This window comes from Phyllopteryx taeniolatus, chromosome 12, assembly GCF_024500385.1.
Source record: "Phyllopteryx taeniolatus isolate TA_2022b chromosome 12, UOR_Ptae_1.2, whole genome shotgun sequence".
Taxonomy (NCBI): Eukaryota; Metazoa; Chordata; class Actinopteri; order Syngnathiformes; family Syngnathidae; genus Phyllopteryx; species Phyllopteryx taeniolatus.
In genome coordinates this window covers 6,319,387-6,339,804 of record NC_084513.1, presented here as the reverse complement: position 1 = coordinate 6,339,804, position 20,418 = coordinate 6,319,387, and the positions used below count along the sequence as shown (strand labels likewise).

The 20,418-nt window shown below is 42.1% G+C and overlaps 1 protein-coding gene and 1 long non-coding RNA gene across 12 annotated transcripts in view; one reads left to right on the top strand and one right to left on the bottom strand.

Annotated features, from left to right (window-relative positions):
• Nucleotides 1-12,380, top strand: part of LOC133486744 (uncharacterized) — a 49,727-nt gene extending 37,347 nt beyond the window's left edge. Inside the window, exons 2-4 of one of the 2 annotated variants that reach the window (XR_009791112.1) lie at nucleotides 4,031-4,135; nucleotides 5,000-5,200; nucleotides 12,253-12,353. This is a non-coding gene — a long non-coding RNA (uncharacterized LOC133486744). Of the gene's footprint in view, nucleotides 1-4,030; nucleotides 4,136-4,999; nucleotides 5,201-12,252 lie in introns of both variants that reach the window. The other variant, XR_009791113.1, reaches the window with a different exon arrangement.
• lrp1bb (low density lipoprotein receptor-related protein 1Bb) overlaps nucleotides 1-20,418 on the bottom strand; it is a 351,513-nt gene that overhangs the window by 148,212 nt on the left and 182,883 nt on the right. For all 10 annotated transcript variants that reach the window (XM_061792342.1, XM_061792345.1, XM_061792351.1 and 7 more), the window contains 5 exons: nucleotides 19,949-20,062; nucleotides 12,924-13,004; nucleotides 12,265-12,435; nucleotides 8,187-8,369; nucleotides 40-240 (listed from right to left, as the gene is read on the bottom strand). In XM_061792342.1, the coding sequence (XP_061648326.1) occupies nucleotides 40-240; nucleotides 8,187-8,369; nucleotides 12,265-12,435; nucleotides 12,924-13,004; nucleotides 19,949-20,062 (750 nt within the window). The remainder of the gene's footprint in view (nucleotides 1-39; nucleotides 241-8,186; nucleotides 8,370-12,264; nucleotides 12,436-12,923; nucleotides 13,005-19,948; nucleotides 20,063-20,418) is intronic.

The window sequence follows — 20,418 nt, the reverse complement described above, 5'->3', positions numbered from 1 at the left end:
GCTTCCAAGATACGAAATGCGAAGATAATCTAACATTACCGCAAACAGGTCCTTCATCCGAGCGGTCGGCACAGTCCACTTTGCTGTTGCAAATCTTGTCAGGTGTCAGGCAGACGGAGGTGTCGTTTGCACAGTGGTACTTTGGCGGCTTGCATATGGCCGACTCACAGGACTCCTCATCCGAACGGTCCTCGCAGTCGATGTCACCATCACACACCCAGCTCTTTGTGATGCACTTTCCTAGAAGCAAAGATCCATTCATGTTATACACCAGGGGCCATTCCAGGGTTGGAGGTTTAGGGGTGTTGAGCTTCTGGCCAGGCAAGATAAATTTAACTGTTTTGTACATTTTAACGCAATTTCATTTCCATATTTCCCAGAAAAAAGAGAGAGAAAAGTTTTTGGGAACAACTGTGACTTAACCATCAAATATGTTAAAGGTTAGTTAAATGTTGAGCCACATCAAAAGAGCAATGAATGATATTGTAATCCGATTGTGTAACCCTAATTTTGGTAGGAAGACACCTCATTTTGATACAACAGTAATTCTACATACACGTTTATAGCATGCATTTTTTTCCTGGAGTAAATTACCCCCCATTTGTGAATACTTTGAATACCAGTACTACTACTACCGATACTCACTCTCTCTTGCTCACTCTCTCTCTTGCTCACTCTCACTCTCACTCTCTCTCTCTCTCTCTCTCCCTCCCCTCCCCATGTCATATCTGGGGTTCCAGACACATGTAACTACATGTAATTTATCTCATTCCAATTCAGAAAGAGAACAGTATTACTGTCTGACCACCTGAATCATTTCCTAGCTAGAAAAAATGTCAGCTAACTCCTACATAGCATAAATAGTGACCTATGATTAAATGTGGCAAAAAATGAGGACTGGTAATGATAATATACAGTACAAGCCACGTAATTACACCAAATCACTAGAAGGCTGCTATTTTTCTGTTCAAGTGAGGTGCTCAAGCTATCGTCGGGCACAGGTGGGAGGAATTGCGTGGAGCAAACCATTTTTTAGGCAATGGGGGAGCTGTATTTTGTTGTTAAAGTATTAAATTTCAAGCACGTACTGTATGGTTTGACACTTTTGTAGGTTGCTCTAAAATGATATAGTCTACACTTTAAACATGGTTTTGATCTCTCAAAGTTTTACGGTGCTGGGATTCATTTTTGGGGTGCAGCACCCCAAAAATGGGCTAGAAACACCTGTTAGATACATTACCATTTCAATCATTTAGGCAATGTTTTCCCAATTATCAAAACCTAAGGATTTTAAAGACATATTGCATCAGTGCTGCAGTGCCAACGCAAAACACAAACAAATAAATAGATAAATAAATAAATGCATTTGTTACATCTCGACTTGACTATTATAAAATGTTGCTTTCTGGTCTTCCCATGTCTAGTATTAAAAGTCTGCAGTTAGCAGAAAATGCTGCAGAAAGATGAGGATTAGAAATTAGGGATCATATTACCCCAATACTGGGCAACTTGCACTGGCTCCCAGCCCACCAGAGTTGTGATTTTAAGGTTTTGTAAATTATTCAGAAACTATTTTATGGCTGACCGCCTTCCTATCTTGGTGACTAAGGATGGTACCTGTAGTTCCATCCCAAGCTTTACACCCACAACATGCTGGTCTTTTTGTAACTAGTAGAGCTAAAAAGAATCAGCAGGTTCTAGGGCATTCTCTATTTGGGCTCCATTACAACAAATACAAATTAGAGCGGTTAACTTTTGTACAACCCCAATTCCAATGAAGTTGGGACGTTGTGTTAAACATAAATAAAAACAGAATACAATGATTTGCAACTCATGTTCAACCTATATTTAATTGAATACACTACAAAGACAAGATATCTAATGTTCAAACTGATAAACTTTACGGTCTTTAGCAAATAATCATTAACTTAGAATTTTATGGCTGCAACACGTTCCAAAAAAGCTGGGACAGGGTCATTTTTACCACTGTGTTACATCACCTTTTCTTTTAACAACATTCAATAAACATTTGTGAACTGAGGAAACTAATTGTTGAAGCTTTGTAGGTGGAATTTGTTCCCATTCTTGCTCGATGTACAGCTTCCGCTGTTCAACAGTCCGGGGTCTCCGTTGTCGTATTTTACGCTTCATAATGCGCCACACATTTTCAATGGGAGACAGGTCTGGACTGCAGGCAGGCCAGTCTCGTACCCGCACTCTTTTACTACGAAACCACGCTGTTGTAACACGTGCAGAATGTGGTTTGGCATTGTCTTGCTGAAATAAGCACGGGCGTCCATGAAAAAGACGTTGCTTGGATGGCAGCATATGTTTCTCCAAAACCTGTATGTACCTTTTAGCATTAATGGGATGTGTTAAGAGTGACTTTTCCCTCCCTGATCTGCTCAAAAACGGTTTGGGCCGACAATCATTAATGTCGAACGTGTTCTCTATTTACAATAACAAATCCTTATGTTTGTGGTCAACACCAAGTCCAGGTGATACACAGACTTCGTGAATGTGATGTGAAATGGAACGACAGCCAATCAGGAGGTCTCCTGTAGGTGGCGCTGTTGCCACACACAAAAAGAGGAGTAACTTTTCCTTTGTGTTTGTGTAACGTGTCTCACAAGTCGTTCACCGCAATAAAAATGACAAGGAGAAGAGTTTGCAGCTGCAGTGTAAGGTAACATTTAGCCTGGCTTCTTATTGTTGTATTTTTTGGTTGTCTGGATGCCCTCTTGCACCATGCTGCCTCTCACAGGTCAGTTTTGGTTCTATGCCAGGCATCTGGTTTGGGGGAAGAAACTCACAGTAAATATCATTATGTGTGTGGTGACAGACTATAGGAAACACAAAAAAAACACACATGATGATTTCTTGATGATTTCTTGTGAGGGCTATCTCAGATTTAAAAAAATGTGTTTGTTCAGATGATAAAAATCAATAGTGTGTATGCACTTCGCTTAACACTGCTTGGGAGTTGTCAAGCTGGTCCAGTTGTGGGCAACTCAAGTGGGAAATCCAGTGCTGCTGGATTACAATTATGTTTTTATTACAAGCCAGGGTATACAGTATTAATGTATGACTTTAAGACAAAAAAATAAAACAAAGATCGAGATTTTTTGTTGAGCCTCGAATACAGTATATACTGTACACTGTTTCAAGTTAATAAAAGCGACTGTAAAGTTACAGAACTTCTGTTCATCAATTCCGCTGTTTATTTTCAGCATCCTATTCCTCCACTATGCACGTTAGAAAGAAGTAGGTGGAACTACTGACAGAGGCGAGCAAACACAATATCACAGACGCCAACATGCCTCATCATTTTTGTGCTGGTGCAGGATTGCAGCACATTCCAATTTACAGATTTTCCTTCAAAGTTACAACATTGGTTTATTCTTGGTGCCAGATCAGTGTGTGTGGGAGGATGAAGCGACAGCTGAGGGTGTCATTGTGTGCGTCTGCGTGTTCAGATGGGTACATTTGTCGATATTGACTTCTAAGCTCTCAGGCTGGCTGCCCCATAAAAAAACATATCCACATATCGCTGTTTGATTGAGGCCTCCATATGTTTAGTGCCTGCTATGACACCAGCACAGGAGGGGGGGAACAAAAAAAATGAAGGCTTTGGTTTAAAATATACATTTTACAGAAATGTGCCACAATAATAAAAACATGCTGCAGCATGTTCGTGGCATAAATGGGGCAATATTTTGACTGAATTGATAGAAGACATTCACAGCTTGTTAAAAACAATTGGTGGGATGTATAAACAGGGGCAAAGGGAGTGAAATAAATTGCAAAACACAAAAACATCATTATTCAAGGAGTGGGTGGCACCAAAAAAAATAAAAAAATCAGCTTTGTGGGAAAACATAACCATGAATAATTATTTTCGCTAATATATCAAAACAGTCAAATAATTTGGGGATATTAAACTTAAATGATAACTAAACTACAGAGGTTTATTATTTAAGTGATTAAATGATTTTGTAGTAATTTTTTCCATTGTTTGATGCATATACAGGGCCGATGTCTCCGCGACATCTCTGGGACATCTCCCAGACTTGTTTTAGACCAACAAGACTGCAGAGACATCACGGAGACCTATCCGCTACTTCTCTGTGACAATGTAAGTCGTGACCCACTTTTGGCAGTAGGTTCCATCAGACTAATTAGAAAAAGGTTTTGAAAATAAATGTTTCTCTTTATTTTTAAATGCTTTTAATCATGTAAAGCACATTGAGTTACCTTGAATTAGAAATGTTGTTTTGTGCTATCTTATTGTCAGAGGTGGGTAGTAACACATTACATTGTCTCCGTTACATTGTCTCAAGTCACATTTTTGATGAAATGTACTTGTCAGAGTACTTCAAATGCACTGTACTTTTTACTTTTACTTGAGTATTTATGTGAAGAAGGATCGATACTTTTACTCCGTTACAATAATCGACATCCCGTTCATGACTTTTATTTATCCATTCATGCGTGTGCACGTCTTTTTTTTAGATTCCATCTTCGACATACGCAAAGGACGCCCGTTGCACCAATCATACGTGAACACTAATGTCATTTGACTCCAATTTACCAATCAGATGACACAAGGCAGTCACATGACCACGCATGTCGCTTTCGCGAGTAATTCAAAATTGCTCTTTTTGGGGGGGAAAAAACAGCAGTGGGAGTGTGTTTAGAGACCAAAAAACAACAGCTTTGCCATGTAGCTCTTAAATTGTGACTGCTCAAACTTGGATATTTCAGCCCACTTCTAACTTGAGAAAACACCTTCCGGTAAGTTGCAGATGTTTTTGCTGTTGTTTTGGCAGTGGATGTAGTAAAATTAGAACACACACACACAATCAATAAGTCTGTTCAGCAAACAGCTTCTTTATAAAGTCCATCCAGCCATCCATTTTCTGTACAGCTTCATCCTCACAAGGGTTGCCTATCCCAGCTATCTTCATTCATGTAAATAAAGCAAAACATGTTTCTGTAGGGCGGCACGGTGGACATTGGTAGAAGGATGATGATGAGGAGGATGGAGCTGCCAGGCAAGAGAGCTAGAGGAAGACCAAAGAGACGGTTGATGGATGTCGTGAGGGAAGACGTGAGGGCAGTTGGTGTTCGAGAGGAGAATGCAGGAGATAGGCTTACATGGAAAAGGATGACGCGCTGTGGCAACCCCTAAAGGGACAAGGTGAAAGAAAAGAAGATATTTCTGTAGGGCGCAATGCATGTGTTGTTAGTTTTTTGGCACTTAAAAATTTAAATGGTGGCAGGTGTGTGTCGACTCCCATATATATTTGATGTTCATGCGCTGATCTACAAAAAAAAATAACAAAATTAAATTAAAAAAAAATCAGAAGTTACGCACAAATTACTCTTTACTTGAGTAGTTTTTTCATTGAGTACTTTCTTACTCTTACTCAAGTAAATATTTGGATGGCTACTTTTTTACTTTTACATGAGTCATATTATTCTAAAGTAACATTACTCTTACTTGAGTACAATATTTGGCTACTCTACCCACCTCTGCTTATTGTTTACATAAAACATACTCACATAAGCTCATAATGACCAGCTGTTTGCCTAGCAGTGTCCCTGTATCTTATTAGATATATTTGATTTATTTCTTCATATACAGTGTATTTGTATATTTAAATAGTGGATATTATATCAATATGTTTTCCCTCCTGCCCCTTATTTAGCAGAGCTCTTCATATTATACAACTGCGACTGTGCCATGACATTGCGGGGCTAATTGTTTTCTGCGCGATGTTGAAGCAAAATTTTGGTATCTCGCTGTGCCAAGTTGCCGCGACTGATAAGTCACTCTCGGCAGTCACTGCAACGTCTCAGTCAGTGAGATAGGCTCTATAGTCCCAAAAATGAAATCATAAAATGGGCCCACTCCATAAACAAGCTGCAGCAGTAATAGCGTTTTGGAGGTATACCAATCTAAATATTGAATGGACGGGGATCGAAGTGCACCTTAATAAAGAATATGATTTGTAGATGTATTTTCCCCCAAAAACCTGTGGGAAAAAGCACAGAAACTACTAAAGCCTATCGAGAAGGACTCAGCCAGCAAGAAAAAGAGAGGTCTTTCGGTTGTTCTGCGTTCCCCTCTTCGCCCCACTTGTAAGCAAAGCAAATGTATTTATATAGCGCATTTCATACACAGGGTTTCTATGTGCCCTGCGATTGGCTGGCGACCGATTCAGGGTGTGCCCCGCCTCCTGCCTGAAGATAGCTGGTATAGGCTCCAGCACTCCCGCGACCCTTGTGAGGATAAGCGGCTCAGAAAATGGATGGATGGGTAACTCAATGTGCGTTACATGATTAAAAGCATTTAAAAAGAAAGAAAAACAGCTTATAATGATTTCAAACAAAGATAAAAATAAAAGTACAATTAAAACAGCGTACAGTGCAAGAAATATTTAACAGTGAAAATTCTCTTAAAAGCATGAAGAAAAAAAGAGTTTTTAACCTGGATTTAAAAACATTCACACTTGGGGCTGATGTCACTTCTGTTGGCAACTAAATCAATTTGTGTGCAGCATAACAGCTAAATGCTGCTTCACCATGTTTGCTTTGGACTCTGTGCTCCACTATTTGACCTGAGTCTGTCGATCTCAGAGTCCTACTTGATTTACGTATATCCCATGAGCATTTCTCTCATGTATTCAGGACCTAAACCATTTAGTGATTTATAAACCAGGAGCAGAACTTTAAAATATATTCTAAAGCTGACTAGGAGCCAGTGTAGAGACTTTAGAATTGGAGTATGATGCTCTGACCTCTTTGTTCTGGTCAGAATCCGAGCTGCAGCATTCTGAATGAGCTGCAGCTGTTTAATGCTCTTTTGGGGTAGTCCAGTCAGAAGACAATTACAATAGTCAAGTCTACTTGAGATAAAAACATGGATGAGCTTCTCGTGGTCTGCTTGGCACATGCAAGTCTTCACTCTGGATATGTTCTTCAGATGTTTCAGTTTTAGTAATTGATTTGATATGACTGTTGAAAGTCAGGTCAGAATCTATCAGTACACCAAGGTTTCAGACTTGGGCTTTGGTTTTTAGAGAGTGACTCCAGGTATCCATTTTCTACACCGCTTATCCTCACTTGGGTCGCAGGTGTGCTGGAGCCTATACCAGCTTTTTACTAACAGCAATCCTCTTTTCTTTATTGCGAAAAACAATTATCTCGGCATTTTGGCTCATCCAGTTATCTACCTGTTTTACACAGTGGCTCAACACCTCAATTGAACTGTAGTCATCTCGAGACACTGCTAGATATAACTGTGTGTCATCTGCATAGTCAACATTACAGTTCTAAAGAATTTGACCCAAGGGTACTTGTACTGTCAACCTTGCTCCAACACAGTGAGTCTTACTGTAATACGGTGAGCTTTCCTACGATATTGCAATAATTATCGTACCGTGAGAGTAATACTGTGATAATACTGAACTGTGATAATACTGAACTGTGATATATAGATATCATTACATCCCTAATAAATATATGTATTATTAGGATTGAAAATATTTCACATCGGCAAACGCTAACCAAACTCCATCTCTTCTACTGTTACTAATAGTCAATTTCTTTACAACAAAAAAGTATGTAGTCCAAAAAGCACTGATTATATCTATATTTTAGACCCCCCAAAATCTAGCTACCAGTATTATCTTTTCTATCTATTATCTAAAAAGCAAACTAATCTCATTGAGCAATGCTTTCGCCTTCCCAGTATGACATTGCTTATTCAAAATAATGAGTCAATAATTTACTTTGTCTCATGGCATAATAATACTTGCATTTTTCTGTGTTTCCGTGTGGATCTGTTGAAATAGCTTACCGTTGTTTGGGTGTAGTATTTTCGTTAGTAATGGAACCGCCCGACAGAAGGGTTGTTGAAGAGAAAAATGGGTAATCTGATTGCCGGGGTCTGTCTCAAAACAGTACAGCTGTGTCCCAGATGTTGAAATCAACAAAGAGTCATGTTCTGTCTTTTATTAAACCCCTATCAGGCTGTATTTTTGATTACATTTGTTATAAATTTCCAAGGATGGCAACAATGCATGCTAACAATACAAATTAGATCCAAGATCAAAGTTAAAGATTGAAGAAAACAAATCAGAACTGCATCACTTATGGTAATGTTATTTATTTTACATTACCTGTATCTTTGCAGGTAAACTTGGCTTTAGGGTCGCACATCCTTTTCGTGCCTTCACAGTCTTTCTCTTCGCTGCCGTCTTCGCAATCCTTATCTCCGTCACATCTCCAGCGCTCTGGGATGCAGGTCCCATCTGTGACACAGTGGAATTCTTCCCCACTGCACTCAATCACAGATGGCAGGGCTGAAAAGAAAGTCACTCAACTATTGATTGGATCGCATCAGAGCTCGACAATACACCGTCGCGGGCCAAGGCACAGCAGCCCTGAATCATTCTATGTGGACAAGTGCTATTGTTCAGATATTTGTATTTACCGGAAAGGCATGGTAGTATTCTTTTGTTGCTTCTTTTTTAAAAATGAAACATTTCATATTTTGAGATGAACGTCACTTTATATGCCATGGTGACGGACATATGATGCTACATTGTTGCTGTCGGGTGGAAACCTCGTATGTCCAAATATGCTCCATTTCCTGTCCCCCCCCCCCCCCCCCCCCCCCCCCCCCCCCCCCCCCCCCAATATGGACAGTATTGGTCTGTTGCCATGCCGTCTGTTATTTTTACACAGTATTGACTAATTTAAAGTGTTTAAAATAGCTTGAGAACAAATCTATTAACTCTCCTCAACACTCCAATGTCCGAGAAGTGTTGTAGAACTCCGCCTCTTCCCTCACTCTGCGGGAGCCATGGGACATTATGTCACCTCAAGATTGAAAGTCTGGATGTTTTTTTTTCTTTTAATCATAACAAGTGAAAATAGTCAGGTTAGACACAATTATGTTAGTATGCCTGTTTTGTTAAAAATTGATTGCTGTAATGCTTCTTTGCAAAAGGGAGTGTGTCACCGGCAAAAGGTAAATTGGGTCCAGATTAATTTTGACCTATTGAACTGCTTAGTCAGCTCATCATTTTATTTATTGCATCACTCATGGCTCTAGGACCTTTGAGAAAGAGTTTGGGAGGAGTATGCCACCACAGCCGTTTGCTTTTGTAAAGTATTAAAGGCTTTTTTTCTGGTTGGGGGGGGTTGGCTTGAATGCAGACTTTGAGGGCTGGCACTGGGGACGTGTCCTAGCATTTTAATCAACAATAGCATAATAAATTACATATTTTGGGCATATTAAATTAGTGATTGAACATGATTTTGCAGAAGTATTGCTTTCATGCGGGCGCACAACAGTATATGATATAATGCCAATTTGTAGGTAGAACTACTGACAGGATTATTGAGCCAGCTCACTGATGCTCCCAGGGTTCACTCATATGACTTTCAATTCCCACTTGGTGACAGTGTATATGTGACATGTTATTGACTGGTAACTAGTCCAGGGTGTAGGCTCCAGCTCTGTGACCCTTGTTGTGACCCTGAACAAGATGAGCGGCATAGAAAATTAATGGATGGACGGATGGTTATTGAGCCCACTAAATGTTTTGGATGGGTCAAGGTCAGGGTCTCCAGCCCCACAAAACTCACTATACCATGGACCTTGCTTTGAATACTGTAATGCTGGAACAGAAAATGGCGTTCCACAATCTGCTCCCAAAGTTGAACGGAGACAATTGCTTCCTCTGGGTGGCTGTGGCTCAGTTGGTAGAGCGGGTCTTTCAGTGACCGAAGGGTCGCCGATTTGAATCCTGGCTCCAACTGTCTGTATGTGGAAGTGTCCTTGGGCAAGACACTGAACCCTAATTTACTCCCAGTGGGCCTGGCAGCGCCTTGCACGGCAGCAGCCGCCCATTGGTTTATGAATGTGTGTGTGAATGGATGAATGTGGTACTCTGGGCACTGTAATGGTGTAGATAAAGCCCTATATAAGTGCACTCAATTTACCATTTAAGATCAATAGAATTGGGAACATAGTAAGCAGCCTTGTTTTTTTGTTTTTCAAGATAAAACACTTAAGTCAGAAGTCATGTATAGCTGACAGTACTGAAACTCCGTACTGAAAGTACTTTCTGCGGCTGAGTCAAAGCTTAGATTGACTCACTACCTTCTGCGAAAAGCAAAAGCAGACACAAGCACTGTGAGGGAGCCTGCAGTTTTCATCAGAAAATGGTTTGATGAATTTTCTACATATTCCAGTGACAAGCAAGAGAGCTGCGAGTTTTTTTCTGCATTAATTAGATTAAATGATTCAACTCCCGATGTTGAAGTTCCCCTGGAACAGCGACTAGATAAGATTAGTCACACTTGAGTGTTAAAACAACGTTATTCAAATTAAGATGATTCATTGCTGAACTCGTAATTACAACAGCTGAATTTATGCATTGCCTTGAATTGCCAAAACACAATTAGCAGGCTAAAATGAATATAAGGAAAGGATGCCATCATTAAAAGTCATGCCTTACACTGAAAAAATAACATTGTCAGGCTGAGAAAAAATATTTTTTTTAATTTATTGTCAAGTCAGAATAATAGCGCTCATTATTCCATCCATCCATTTTTTTACCCTTTATCCTGTTTAGGGACAAGGGTCAAGATGAGCTCATTTGACTTTGGGGGAGAGGTGGAGTAGACCCTTGACTGGTCGCCAATCAAGCACAGGACACATATTCTATACAAACAAGCAGTCACACCTATGAGCAATTTCGTCTTCAATCAACCTCAGTGTGGAAAGAAGTCAAACTCCACAGTTTGGCTCAAGCCAAGGTTCAAACCCAGCTCTTTTTCACTACAAAGCAGACACCCTAACCACGATCACGACCGTGCCTAACAGAATCTTTCCTTAAAGCCCCTTTTCAAGATAATAAATGCAAGCATGTACAAAGACTGAGAACTGTGTTATTCAGGCTACTGTAATATGTTTGAACGCAACGCATTGTAAGTATATAACTAACAGGAAGTATGTGCTCAAATTTCTGTTCTGTAGTTTGAGCCACAGGCTGAATGAAGTGTGGTGCTGTGTTTAATAAACAGTTGAATTTCTCTGAAGTGTGTCTGTTATGTGGACCTACACACTGAAACAACACCAACCGAGGAGGTGACACCCCAGACAAGTGTATTGGAAGACTGTTAGCTCATGAGCTAGCTGGTGGCTGGTGCCTTTCGCCAGGGTGTGCAAAGCCCCCGCAACAACTCGGTGGGATACATTCTAGCCACTGAAGGCTTTAAGTGGATATATTTTTGCATCTCTCAAACATATCGGCATATGTAGGCATAAGAAAGAAGCTACATGTAGTTTTATTTGATTGACAGTTGACAGTTCAGCAGAACGTGGTGTAAGCGCAGTCAGTGGACATGCCCACAAAGTTTCAGAGCGGAAACAGGGCTTGATTTTTCAAGATTTTAAAGCCTGTTTTTATGTACTTGGTGAATTTTTTATTTTTTAAAAATCTTTTTATTGGAAAGATAGACAGCCTAAATATTTTCAATCACATTCCACATCTTTTCATTGTATAGTGCACTTCCAATATTTTCCATAGTGAATTGACAAAAATTCTTGTGAAACAGAACAAAAAAAGAACTGGGTGCATACTACCTTTGCCATTCCAGCTATATGACAAGGAAAAAAAGCAATTTAACACTAAGCACAAAAAGCATCGATTAAAATCAGAGCTAATTGGTTTTACGTATTCTGTCCATTTGGACCATATCCCGTAAAATGTATCGATTTTGACCCTGAGGGGAAATAACAGCTTTTCCATCATGTAAATGTCATGCAATTCAATACTGAGTGGTTCTTCTTTTAACGATTGTGTTGTGATGAACTTTTTACGAGCTGCCAAAAGTATAATAAGCATTTATTCATAATTAGCATTGCAATTCTCCTGCTTCAAGATTTCCAAATTACATACCTTCACGTTTAAAAGGGAAATTTACACCAAATACATTCTTTATATGTGGATCTGTGTGTTAAAATCCAATAAACTGGCAACTCCAGAAAATACAAGAATTGTTGGCTCCTATGGTCCCACAGAGTCTCCAAAGAGCATCACCGCTGTTGGTGATTTTTTTAATCATTCAAATTTTGCAGTGTTGTTAACAACAGTCTCCTCTGTGGCGTGTCAAATTTACAAGACTTTTTTTTTTCAATTTACAGTCCATCTGTGTTGTTGTTGATTACAGGGTCGTTCGTACCTGCCGATCGACCCCTACACGTCGTGTTCTCATCGCTGAAGTCTCCACAGTCATTATCGCCATCACAGGCCCAGTGATCTGGGATACAGCGGCCACTGGCGCACTGGAACTGGTTGTTGGAGCAGGACTGGATGCAGTCCACTTCATCACTGCCATCACCGCAGTCATTGTCTGAACATATTTTCAAATGTGTTGTGAGAAACAAAACCATCACAGCACAAACATGACTCAGGTAATATGATCTATCCATCCATCCATCCATTTTCTGAGCCGCTTCTCCTCACTAGGGTCGCGGGCGTGCTGGAGCCTATCCCAGCTATCATCGGGCAGGAGGCGGGGTACACCCTGAACTGGCTGCCAGCCAATCGCAGGGCACATACAAACAAACAACCATTCGCACTCACAGTCACACCTACGGGCAATTTAGAGTCTCCAATTAATACATGTTTTTTGGGATGTGGGAGGAAACTGGAGTGCCCAGAGAAAACCCACGCAGGCACGGGGAGAACATGCAAACTCCACACAGGGGGGGCCGGGGATTGAACCCCATTCCTCAGAACTGTGAGGCTGACGCTCTAACCAGTCGTCCACCGTGCCGCCAAATATGAACTAAGAAAGCAAAATAACTATGTTTTGTTTTTAAAATGCCTTCACCAAACCTGAGTCACAGTGCCACTTCTCACTGATGCATCGTCCGTTGGAACAGGTGAACTGCGTGAGGATCTCACAAGTGGGAAAAGCTGTATTTAAAAAAAAAAAAAAAAAAAAAAAGGCACATTTCTTACATAACCATCAAAACGGCTGTACACAAAGTATCAAGACACCCATCAGACTAAAGTAATTTATTACAAGGGTATTCATACAGACACGTGATGACATTCAGTTGAAGTTGAATGTTTTCTTTGGGTTTTGTAGGTAGTTCAAATTATGTTCTGTTCCTTTTAGGAACTCCAACTAAGTCAACGGTTGTTCACCTGTACGCCACTTTCATTTATTTATGCACTTTTTTTTTTTTTTTGTTACGTGACAAACTGAAGCTAAGTTATTCAAGGGAATGATGTTATCTTTTTCACACAGTTAAGACAACAAAGCAATCTGGCCTGATCATATGGCACGTCAACGTCTGTCCTCTGCCCACATCTTATTCAAGGAGACTTCAAAGCTATTTTAGGTATAGAAATATAGATTCTTCTTCTTCCTGACATTTCTATTCCCAACAGAGACTGTTCTCTTTTCAGACTTTGAGATAAGCTTCTGTATATAAAGTAGATTCAGATATCCTAACAGGATGTCTAAACCTTCATTGACTTTAGAGTGAAATGCAATTCTGGATTGGAATTGATTTGTGAGCATCTGGTTCTCCTGACTGAAATACTTTAGGCTGCTGTGGCAACATATTTTATTTGGCAAGTGTCGTGTATACACTCCATATACGCCGGGTCTCACTGACAGCCCACAGCTGGATGGAATTTAACATTCATTAAAAATGAAGCACCAGGCATCCATAAAAAATGAAGGTTTCAAGTAAAAAGTGAGCTTGGCTAAAAATAAAACGCCAACATCCATAAATAATGGCAGGTTCCCATGAACAAAGAGCCCAATGTGAGACCTTGTGTGACAACTCCTAAACTACTGACAAACAAAATCTACATTGGTATCCATCTAGAAGGCAACCGCCACTTTGCTTCAGGTGTTCTCAAACCCACAAAAGCTCCACTGACGCTGCCAGGACTGTACAGTAGAGTGCCTAGAGAGGAGTGATGCCTGAGGAAGCTTAGACAACAGTGAGTGAGAGAATATGTTTTCCTGCACAGCTTGATTATGATTGAATGAAGCCAAGCATAAACTTTAATTACTTCTTACACCCCGGCTGTTTGTGACTATGTCTTGGAGCGGGTTCGGACGCACCAAAGGGAGTCAAAGGCGACTCAGCCCAGTGCAGCACTTGGCAACAATCAGTCACTGCAAACAACTGCATACAAATGATGACTAAAGGGAAATCCCAAAGCTTTAAATTGTTTTAAATATATGGTTCAGTGTAATTTATACGACGCAAAACAGTCCTCCATTGCCTATTGACAACCCTAGTTGTGCGTAACTATCGAGACAAAAGTCAAGTTCCTGTGTACATTAAGTGATTGCTTGTACTTATTATGCCCAAGATGGTATTTTTTTGTAAATAATATAACACAAAAGTGTATTTTTGTACACTCTATAACCATGATCTTAGAACTTTTAATTGAATTGCTATTTAAGTCCATCCATCCATTTTCTTCCACTTATCCGAGGTCGGGTCCTGGGGGCAGTAGCTTTACCACGGAAGCCCAGACTTCCCTCTCACCAGCCACTTCCTCCAGGTCTTCCGAGGGAATCCCGAGGCGTTCCCAGGCCACCCAGCGTGTCCTGGGTCATCCCTGGGGGCTCCTCCCGGTGGGACATGCCCGGAACACCTCACCAGGGAGGCGTCCAGGAGGCATCCTAATCAGATGCCCAATCCACCTCATCTGGCTCCTCTCAATGCGGAGGAGCAGCGTCTCTACTCCAAGCCCCTCCTGGATGACCAAGCTTCTCACCCTATCTCTAAGGGAGAGCCCGGACACCCTGCAAAGGAAACTTATTTTGGGCGCTTGTATCCGGGATCTTGTTCTTTCGGTCACGACCCACAACTTGTGACCATAGGTGAGGGTAGGAACGTAGATCGACTGGTAAACAGAGAGCTTCACCTTTAGGCTTAGCTCCTTCTTCACCACAACGGACCGATACAGTCCGCATCACTGCAATCGCTGCACCGATCCGCCTGTCGATCTCCCGTTCCATTCTTCCCTCACTCGTGAACAAGACCCCGAGATATTTGAACTCCTCCACTTGAGGCAGGATCTCATCCCCAACCTGGAGAGGGCAATCCACCCTTTTCCGACTGAGGACCATGGTCTCAGATTTGGAGGTGCCGATTCTCATCCCAGCCGTTTCACACTCGTCTGCGAACTGCATTGGAGATCACGGCTTGATGAACCCAACAGAACCACATCATCTGCAAAAAGCAAAGATGCAATACTGAGGCCACCAAACCGGACCGCCTCTACGCCTCGTCTGCGCCTTGAAATTCTGTCAGAATGAACAGAATCGGTGACAAAGGGCAGCTTTGGCGGAGTCAAACCCTGCCAGCAATGTGGACCAAACTCTGACACTGGTCGTACAGGGACCAAACAGCCCGTATGACCGAACAGGGGGTTCGACACACCCATACTCCTGAAGCAACCCCAACAGGACTCCCCGAGAGACACGCTCGAACGTCTTCTCCAAGTCCACAAAACACATGTAGACTGGTTTGGCGAACTCCCATGCACCCTCGAGGACCCTGCCGAGGGTGTAGAGCTGTTCCACAGCTCAGGACCTCCTGAGACGCCGGATGGTGGACCAGAATTTCCTCGAAGCCGTTCGGAAATCATTCACCATGGCGTCATCAGCTGCCTCAGGAGTCCCACAGGCCAAAAAGGCTCGATACTCCTTCTTCAGCTCGACGGCATCCCTCACCATTGATGTCCATCAACGGGTTCGGGGATTGCCGCCACGACAGGCACCGACTACCTTACGGCCACACCTCAGGTCGGCCGCCTCGTCAATGAAGGCACGGAACATGGTCCACTCGGACTCACTGTCCCCCGCCGTCCCCGAGACGTGGGTGAAGTTCTGCCGGAGGTGGGAGTTGAAACTCCTTCTGACAGGGGATTCTGCCATTCTGCCATTCCCAGCAGACCCTCACAATACATTTGGGCCTGCCAGGTCGGATCGTCATCTTCCCCCACAATCGGAGCCAACTCACCACCAGGTGGTGATCAGTTGACAGCTCCGACCCTCTCTTCACCTGAGTGTCCAAGACATGCGGCCGCAAGTCCGATGACATGACCAAAAAGTGGATCATCGAACTGCGACCTAGGGTATCCTGGTACCAAGTGTATGTGTGGACACCCTTTTGCTTGAAGATGGTGTTCGTTATGGACAATCCGGGGTGAACACAGAAGTCCAATAACATCGGTGGGGCCGTTCCTCCCAATCACACTCTTCCAGGTCTCACTGTCATTGCCCACGTGAGCATTGAAGTCCCCAGCGGGAGCGTTCTCCAGCACCCCCTCCAACAACTCCTAGTACGGTGGGTACTCTGAACTGCTGTTTGGTGCATCAGCATAAACAACAGTCAGAACCCGAGCCCCACCCGAAGGCAGAGGGAGGCTATACTCTCGTCTACCGGGGTGCCTCTCACATGCTGTTCATGGTTGGTCTACGCAGAAGTCAGAGGTGGGATGGTGGTCGGTGGTGTGGCTGGTGGGTGTGGGGTGTGGGGTGTGAAAGTGTTCCTTTCAAATCTGCAGTCGAAGGTGTTCAAGTCGTCATCTCGTCCTTTATTGTTCTCCACTCGCTTGTAGTTGGTTAGCGATTTTAATCCTTGCCAGACTGACTTAGAGTCGTTGGCAGTAAACTGTTTTTCGATCTTTTCTGCATAATTTCTCTCTGCGATGTTAATTTCTTTGGTCAGCTGATTTCTAGTGCGATTGTACAGGGTTCTGTTCCCACATCGATAGGCGTCTTCTTTAGCCTGGCGAAGTTGGTGAAGTTTGGCAGTGAACCACGGCTTGTTGTCATTGAACGTGCGAAATTTCTTTGTTGGGTCCACACACATCTTCACAGAAACTGATATAGGATGTGACACAGTCCGTATAATCATCCAGGCTGCCAGTTGGAGTTTCAAAGACACACCAGTCTGTGCAGTCCAAACAGCCTTGAAGTTGTATCTTCATTGGTCCACTTTTTCACTGTTTTCACCACTGGCGTCGCACATTTAAGTTTGTTCCTGTATGTTGGTATTAAGTGAATTAAACAGTAATCAGATGGGCCCAGAGCTGCGTGGTAGATAGCACGGTATGCATCATTTTGCGTGGTGTAGCAGCGGTCTAGAATGTTGTTTTCCCTGGTAGAACAGTCGATGTGCTGCTTGTATTTAGGGAGTTTGTGGTTGAGTTTAGCTTTGTTAAAGTCCCCAAGAATAATGAAGGGTGAATCTGGGTGCTTTTTTTCAAGTTTGTTCACTTGTCCTGCGAGCGTTAGCAGTGCGGTATTCGTGTGAGCCTGGAGAGGAATGTGCACACCAGTGAGGATGAAAGAGACGAACTCGCACAGCGAGTAGAAGGGCTTACAGTTCAAAAACAGCGACTCCAAGTCCAGGCTGCAATGTGTGTTGCGCTCTGAGATGTCGGTACACCATTTTTTGTTGCTATAGAATCATATTCCGCCACCTTTTGTTTTCGCAGTTTTCCACTCAGTGTAGCTGGAAGCCCGAAAGCATTACTTCGCAATCGGGGACGCGTTCACATAGCCATGTCTCCGTGAGGCACAGGGTGGCGGAAAGTCTTTACTGGTCTTTGTGAGAAGATGAGGCTCATCCATTTTGTTGGGTAGAAAGCGTAGATTTGTGAGGTGAATCGTCGGGAGAAGCATTCGGAATCCTCTCTTCCGGACCTTGACGTGGCATCGCCTCCATGCGCCATTGATCCCAGCCACACCATCAGTGAGTAACACCGAGAAAAGAAATTGTGAAAGTTGGCGAAAAAACGTCCGGAGTAGACTCCCTAATGTTTAGCAAGTCTTCCCTTGTGTAATTAAGTCACGTAATGGCTCCAAAGATGAACGAAGAACACAAAAACAGATAATACTAGAGAGCTTGTTACCAACCACTCGGTTAAGTGCCATGATGTATAATAGTTGTATGTATGTGGGTTCTGCATCATTTTGTTTCACCCTAAATTGGATTTGTGTTTGTTTAGTTGACTGATGGTTGTTATAGTGCGCAGAACTGTAATGGATTGCTAAAGTTGCATGAGAAGGGAAAACTGCTCAAAACAGCAGTATGGTGCAGTGCAGTTAAAAAGATAAAGCTGTACCTAATGTTGAGAGTGCCTCTTAAATACATCCAATTGTGTGAGCATTGGAGCAACTGCAGTATCCATCCCCCTAAGGTTTAGACCACAACGAGGATACTTTGTGGTTGTCTCCCCTTTAACCAAAAATTGGTTCGGACACCCTATGTCTGACACTCAACATGGATCAAGGTAAGTATCCTCGACTCCCTCTCATCTCCCGTGGGACTGCTGTCATCACATCAGATCAGATCGGTGTCCAAACAAACCTCATCTGACTGGTGTGGGCTCATCAGTACTGACGTGCGCTATATTTGCCAGGCGCCCACCTTTGTTCTCTCTTTCCTTCGATATTTGGATGAAGACGTCAATCGCCTTAATAGTCAGTATCCTGTTTTCTGCAACCCACTGGGTGCTCTGGTGGAGCGTAAAGCTTCACGCTGCGAGATGACCTGTACGGTGAACCCGTGATGAAGCTTCGAGAGACTACGTATGGTAGCACCGAAGTCCTGCTGTGATTTCACACTGACTGATGACATAGATATAGTATGTGTGTGCGTGTGTGTGTGTGGCTAGAAGAAGTGATTTAAAAATCACTTATTTTGGTTGTCGGTGTTACTGTTGTGTGACAGTGTTGTGTGTCATTCATATTCAAATGTTTCATTCCAAATACTTGAGCGACAAGAAGGAAAAGAATTGCCCGATGTGCCTCATTTTGGGATCAAGGCTTCATCTGGCAGATGAAAATTAAAAAGATTTTTTGGCATAATAGCCTTAGTTTCCAACAAACGTTACATCAAACAGTCAACCATACAAAAATGTTTAAGTCCAACGGTTGAAGTTGAACATGAAATTGACCATTTTGTTTTTAAGCAGCTTTTTTGGGTAAATTCCATGGCTTGTAGTTTGATGAACTCCTACAAGGGAATTCGAACAATTGAGGTCCAATTAGAAGCAGGTATCCTTGACGAAAATGTTACATTACCGTGAAATATAACTTAGAAATTTTTATTTTTTTACATACGCTATTTGTTTTACTCCTCAGCCAAACTATAGCAACCTTAAGTTTTTTTTTGTTGTTGTTTTGTTTTTCTAAATTAATTTAACTAACACTTTGTTTCCCAGTCCTACCCAACTACCCCCTCTAAAAAAATGTGGAATATTCCACAAGTCACATGCTCAACAGGAAGCTGCATCATTCAGATTCCTGCAGGCCATGGCAAGACCAAAAGCAAGTTCACTCATTTATTTTTCTGTATATTTGATAATATTTCAACTATAACTGGGGGGGTTAAAATCTCAGCACAGTCCTATTAACTAAATTAGCTTTTTTATTTTGTTTCACTATGCTATTAGCACAAATGCCATGTGGCATTATTTTATGTACTGTATTTCCTAATTCTATGCTTAAAACTAATTTAGTTTTACTAATACTAATTTCATTACATAAAACAATGAATAAATAAAACAAAAATAAAGTTCCCTGAGATGGGCCAATAAAAAATGTTAGTTATTCAAGATGTGTAATATTGGAGTTTTAAAAAGAAAAAAAAGTTTACTTTGAGAGAGTAACAACAAGCAAATGGCACTGATTTGGTGGAATGGCCAGTATGATTCAATCCTCTGTATTTCTGGTTCATAACTGAAGAATTTAATCTTCTTGAAAGGTGTTACCGCTGTCAGTACAGAACATCACATACTGTACATAATGTAACACCTGAAATGTTGAAATCACACTCGACTGGGAGGTGGGAAACCGACATGAGACTTACCGCACGATACTTCATCAGACATATCACCGCAGTCATCCTCGCGGTCACAGAGCCACACCTGAGGTATGCATCGGCCATTCTGGCAAGCGTACTGGTCAGTCTGACAGGACCGGGCTGTGATAGAAAACAAAAAAAAAAATTTTAAAAAGAAAAAAGGAAAGACCACCCCCCCTCCCCCCCCAGTTAATTCAATCCCAACCTGCATAAGTCATTGTAAGATGTAGAGAACAAGCCTAATGATCACTATATCACTGGGATGTCAATGTCTGCTTAGTGCTTTATCACTCGATCATTCAGCTGCAGCTCAGAAGGTCTGACGGCCTTGGGAAATTATGCCACTAGATGTGCTGACAGCTACATGGTGCACACCACTGGTGGACACCCACAGACAAGCCCGCCACTGATATCTTGTTGATGCGGAATATACACGTCAATCTAACGACGAGGGGACATTCATCACCCGTTAATAC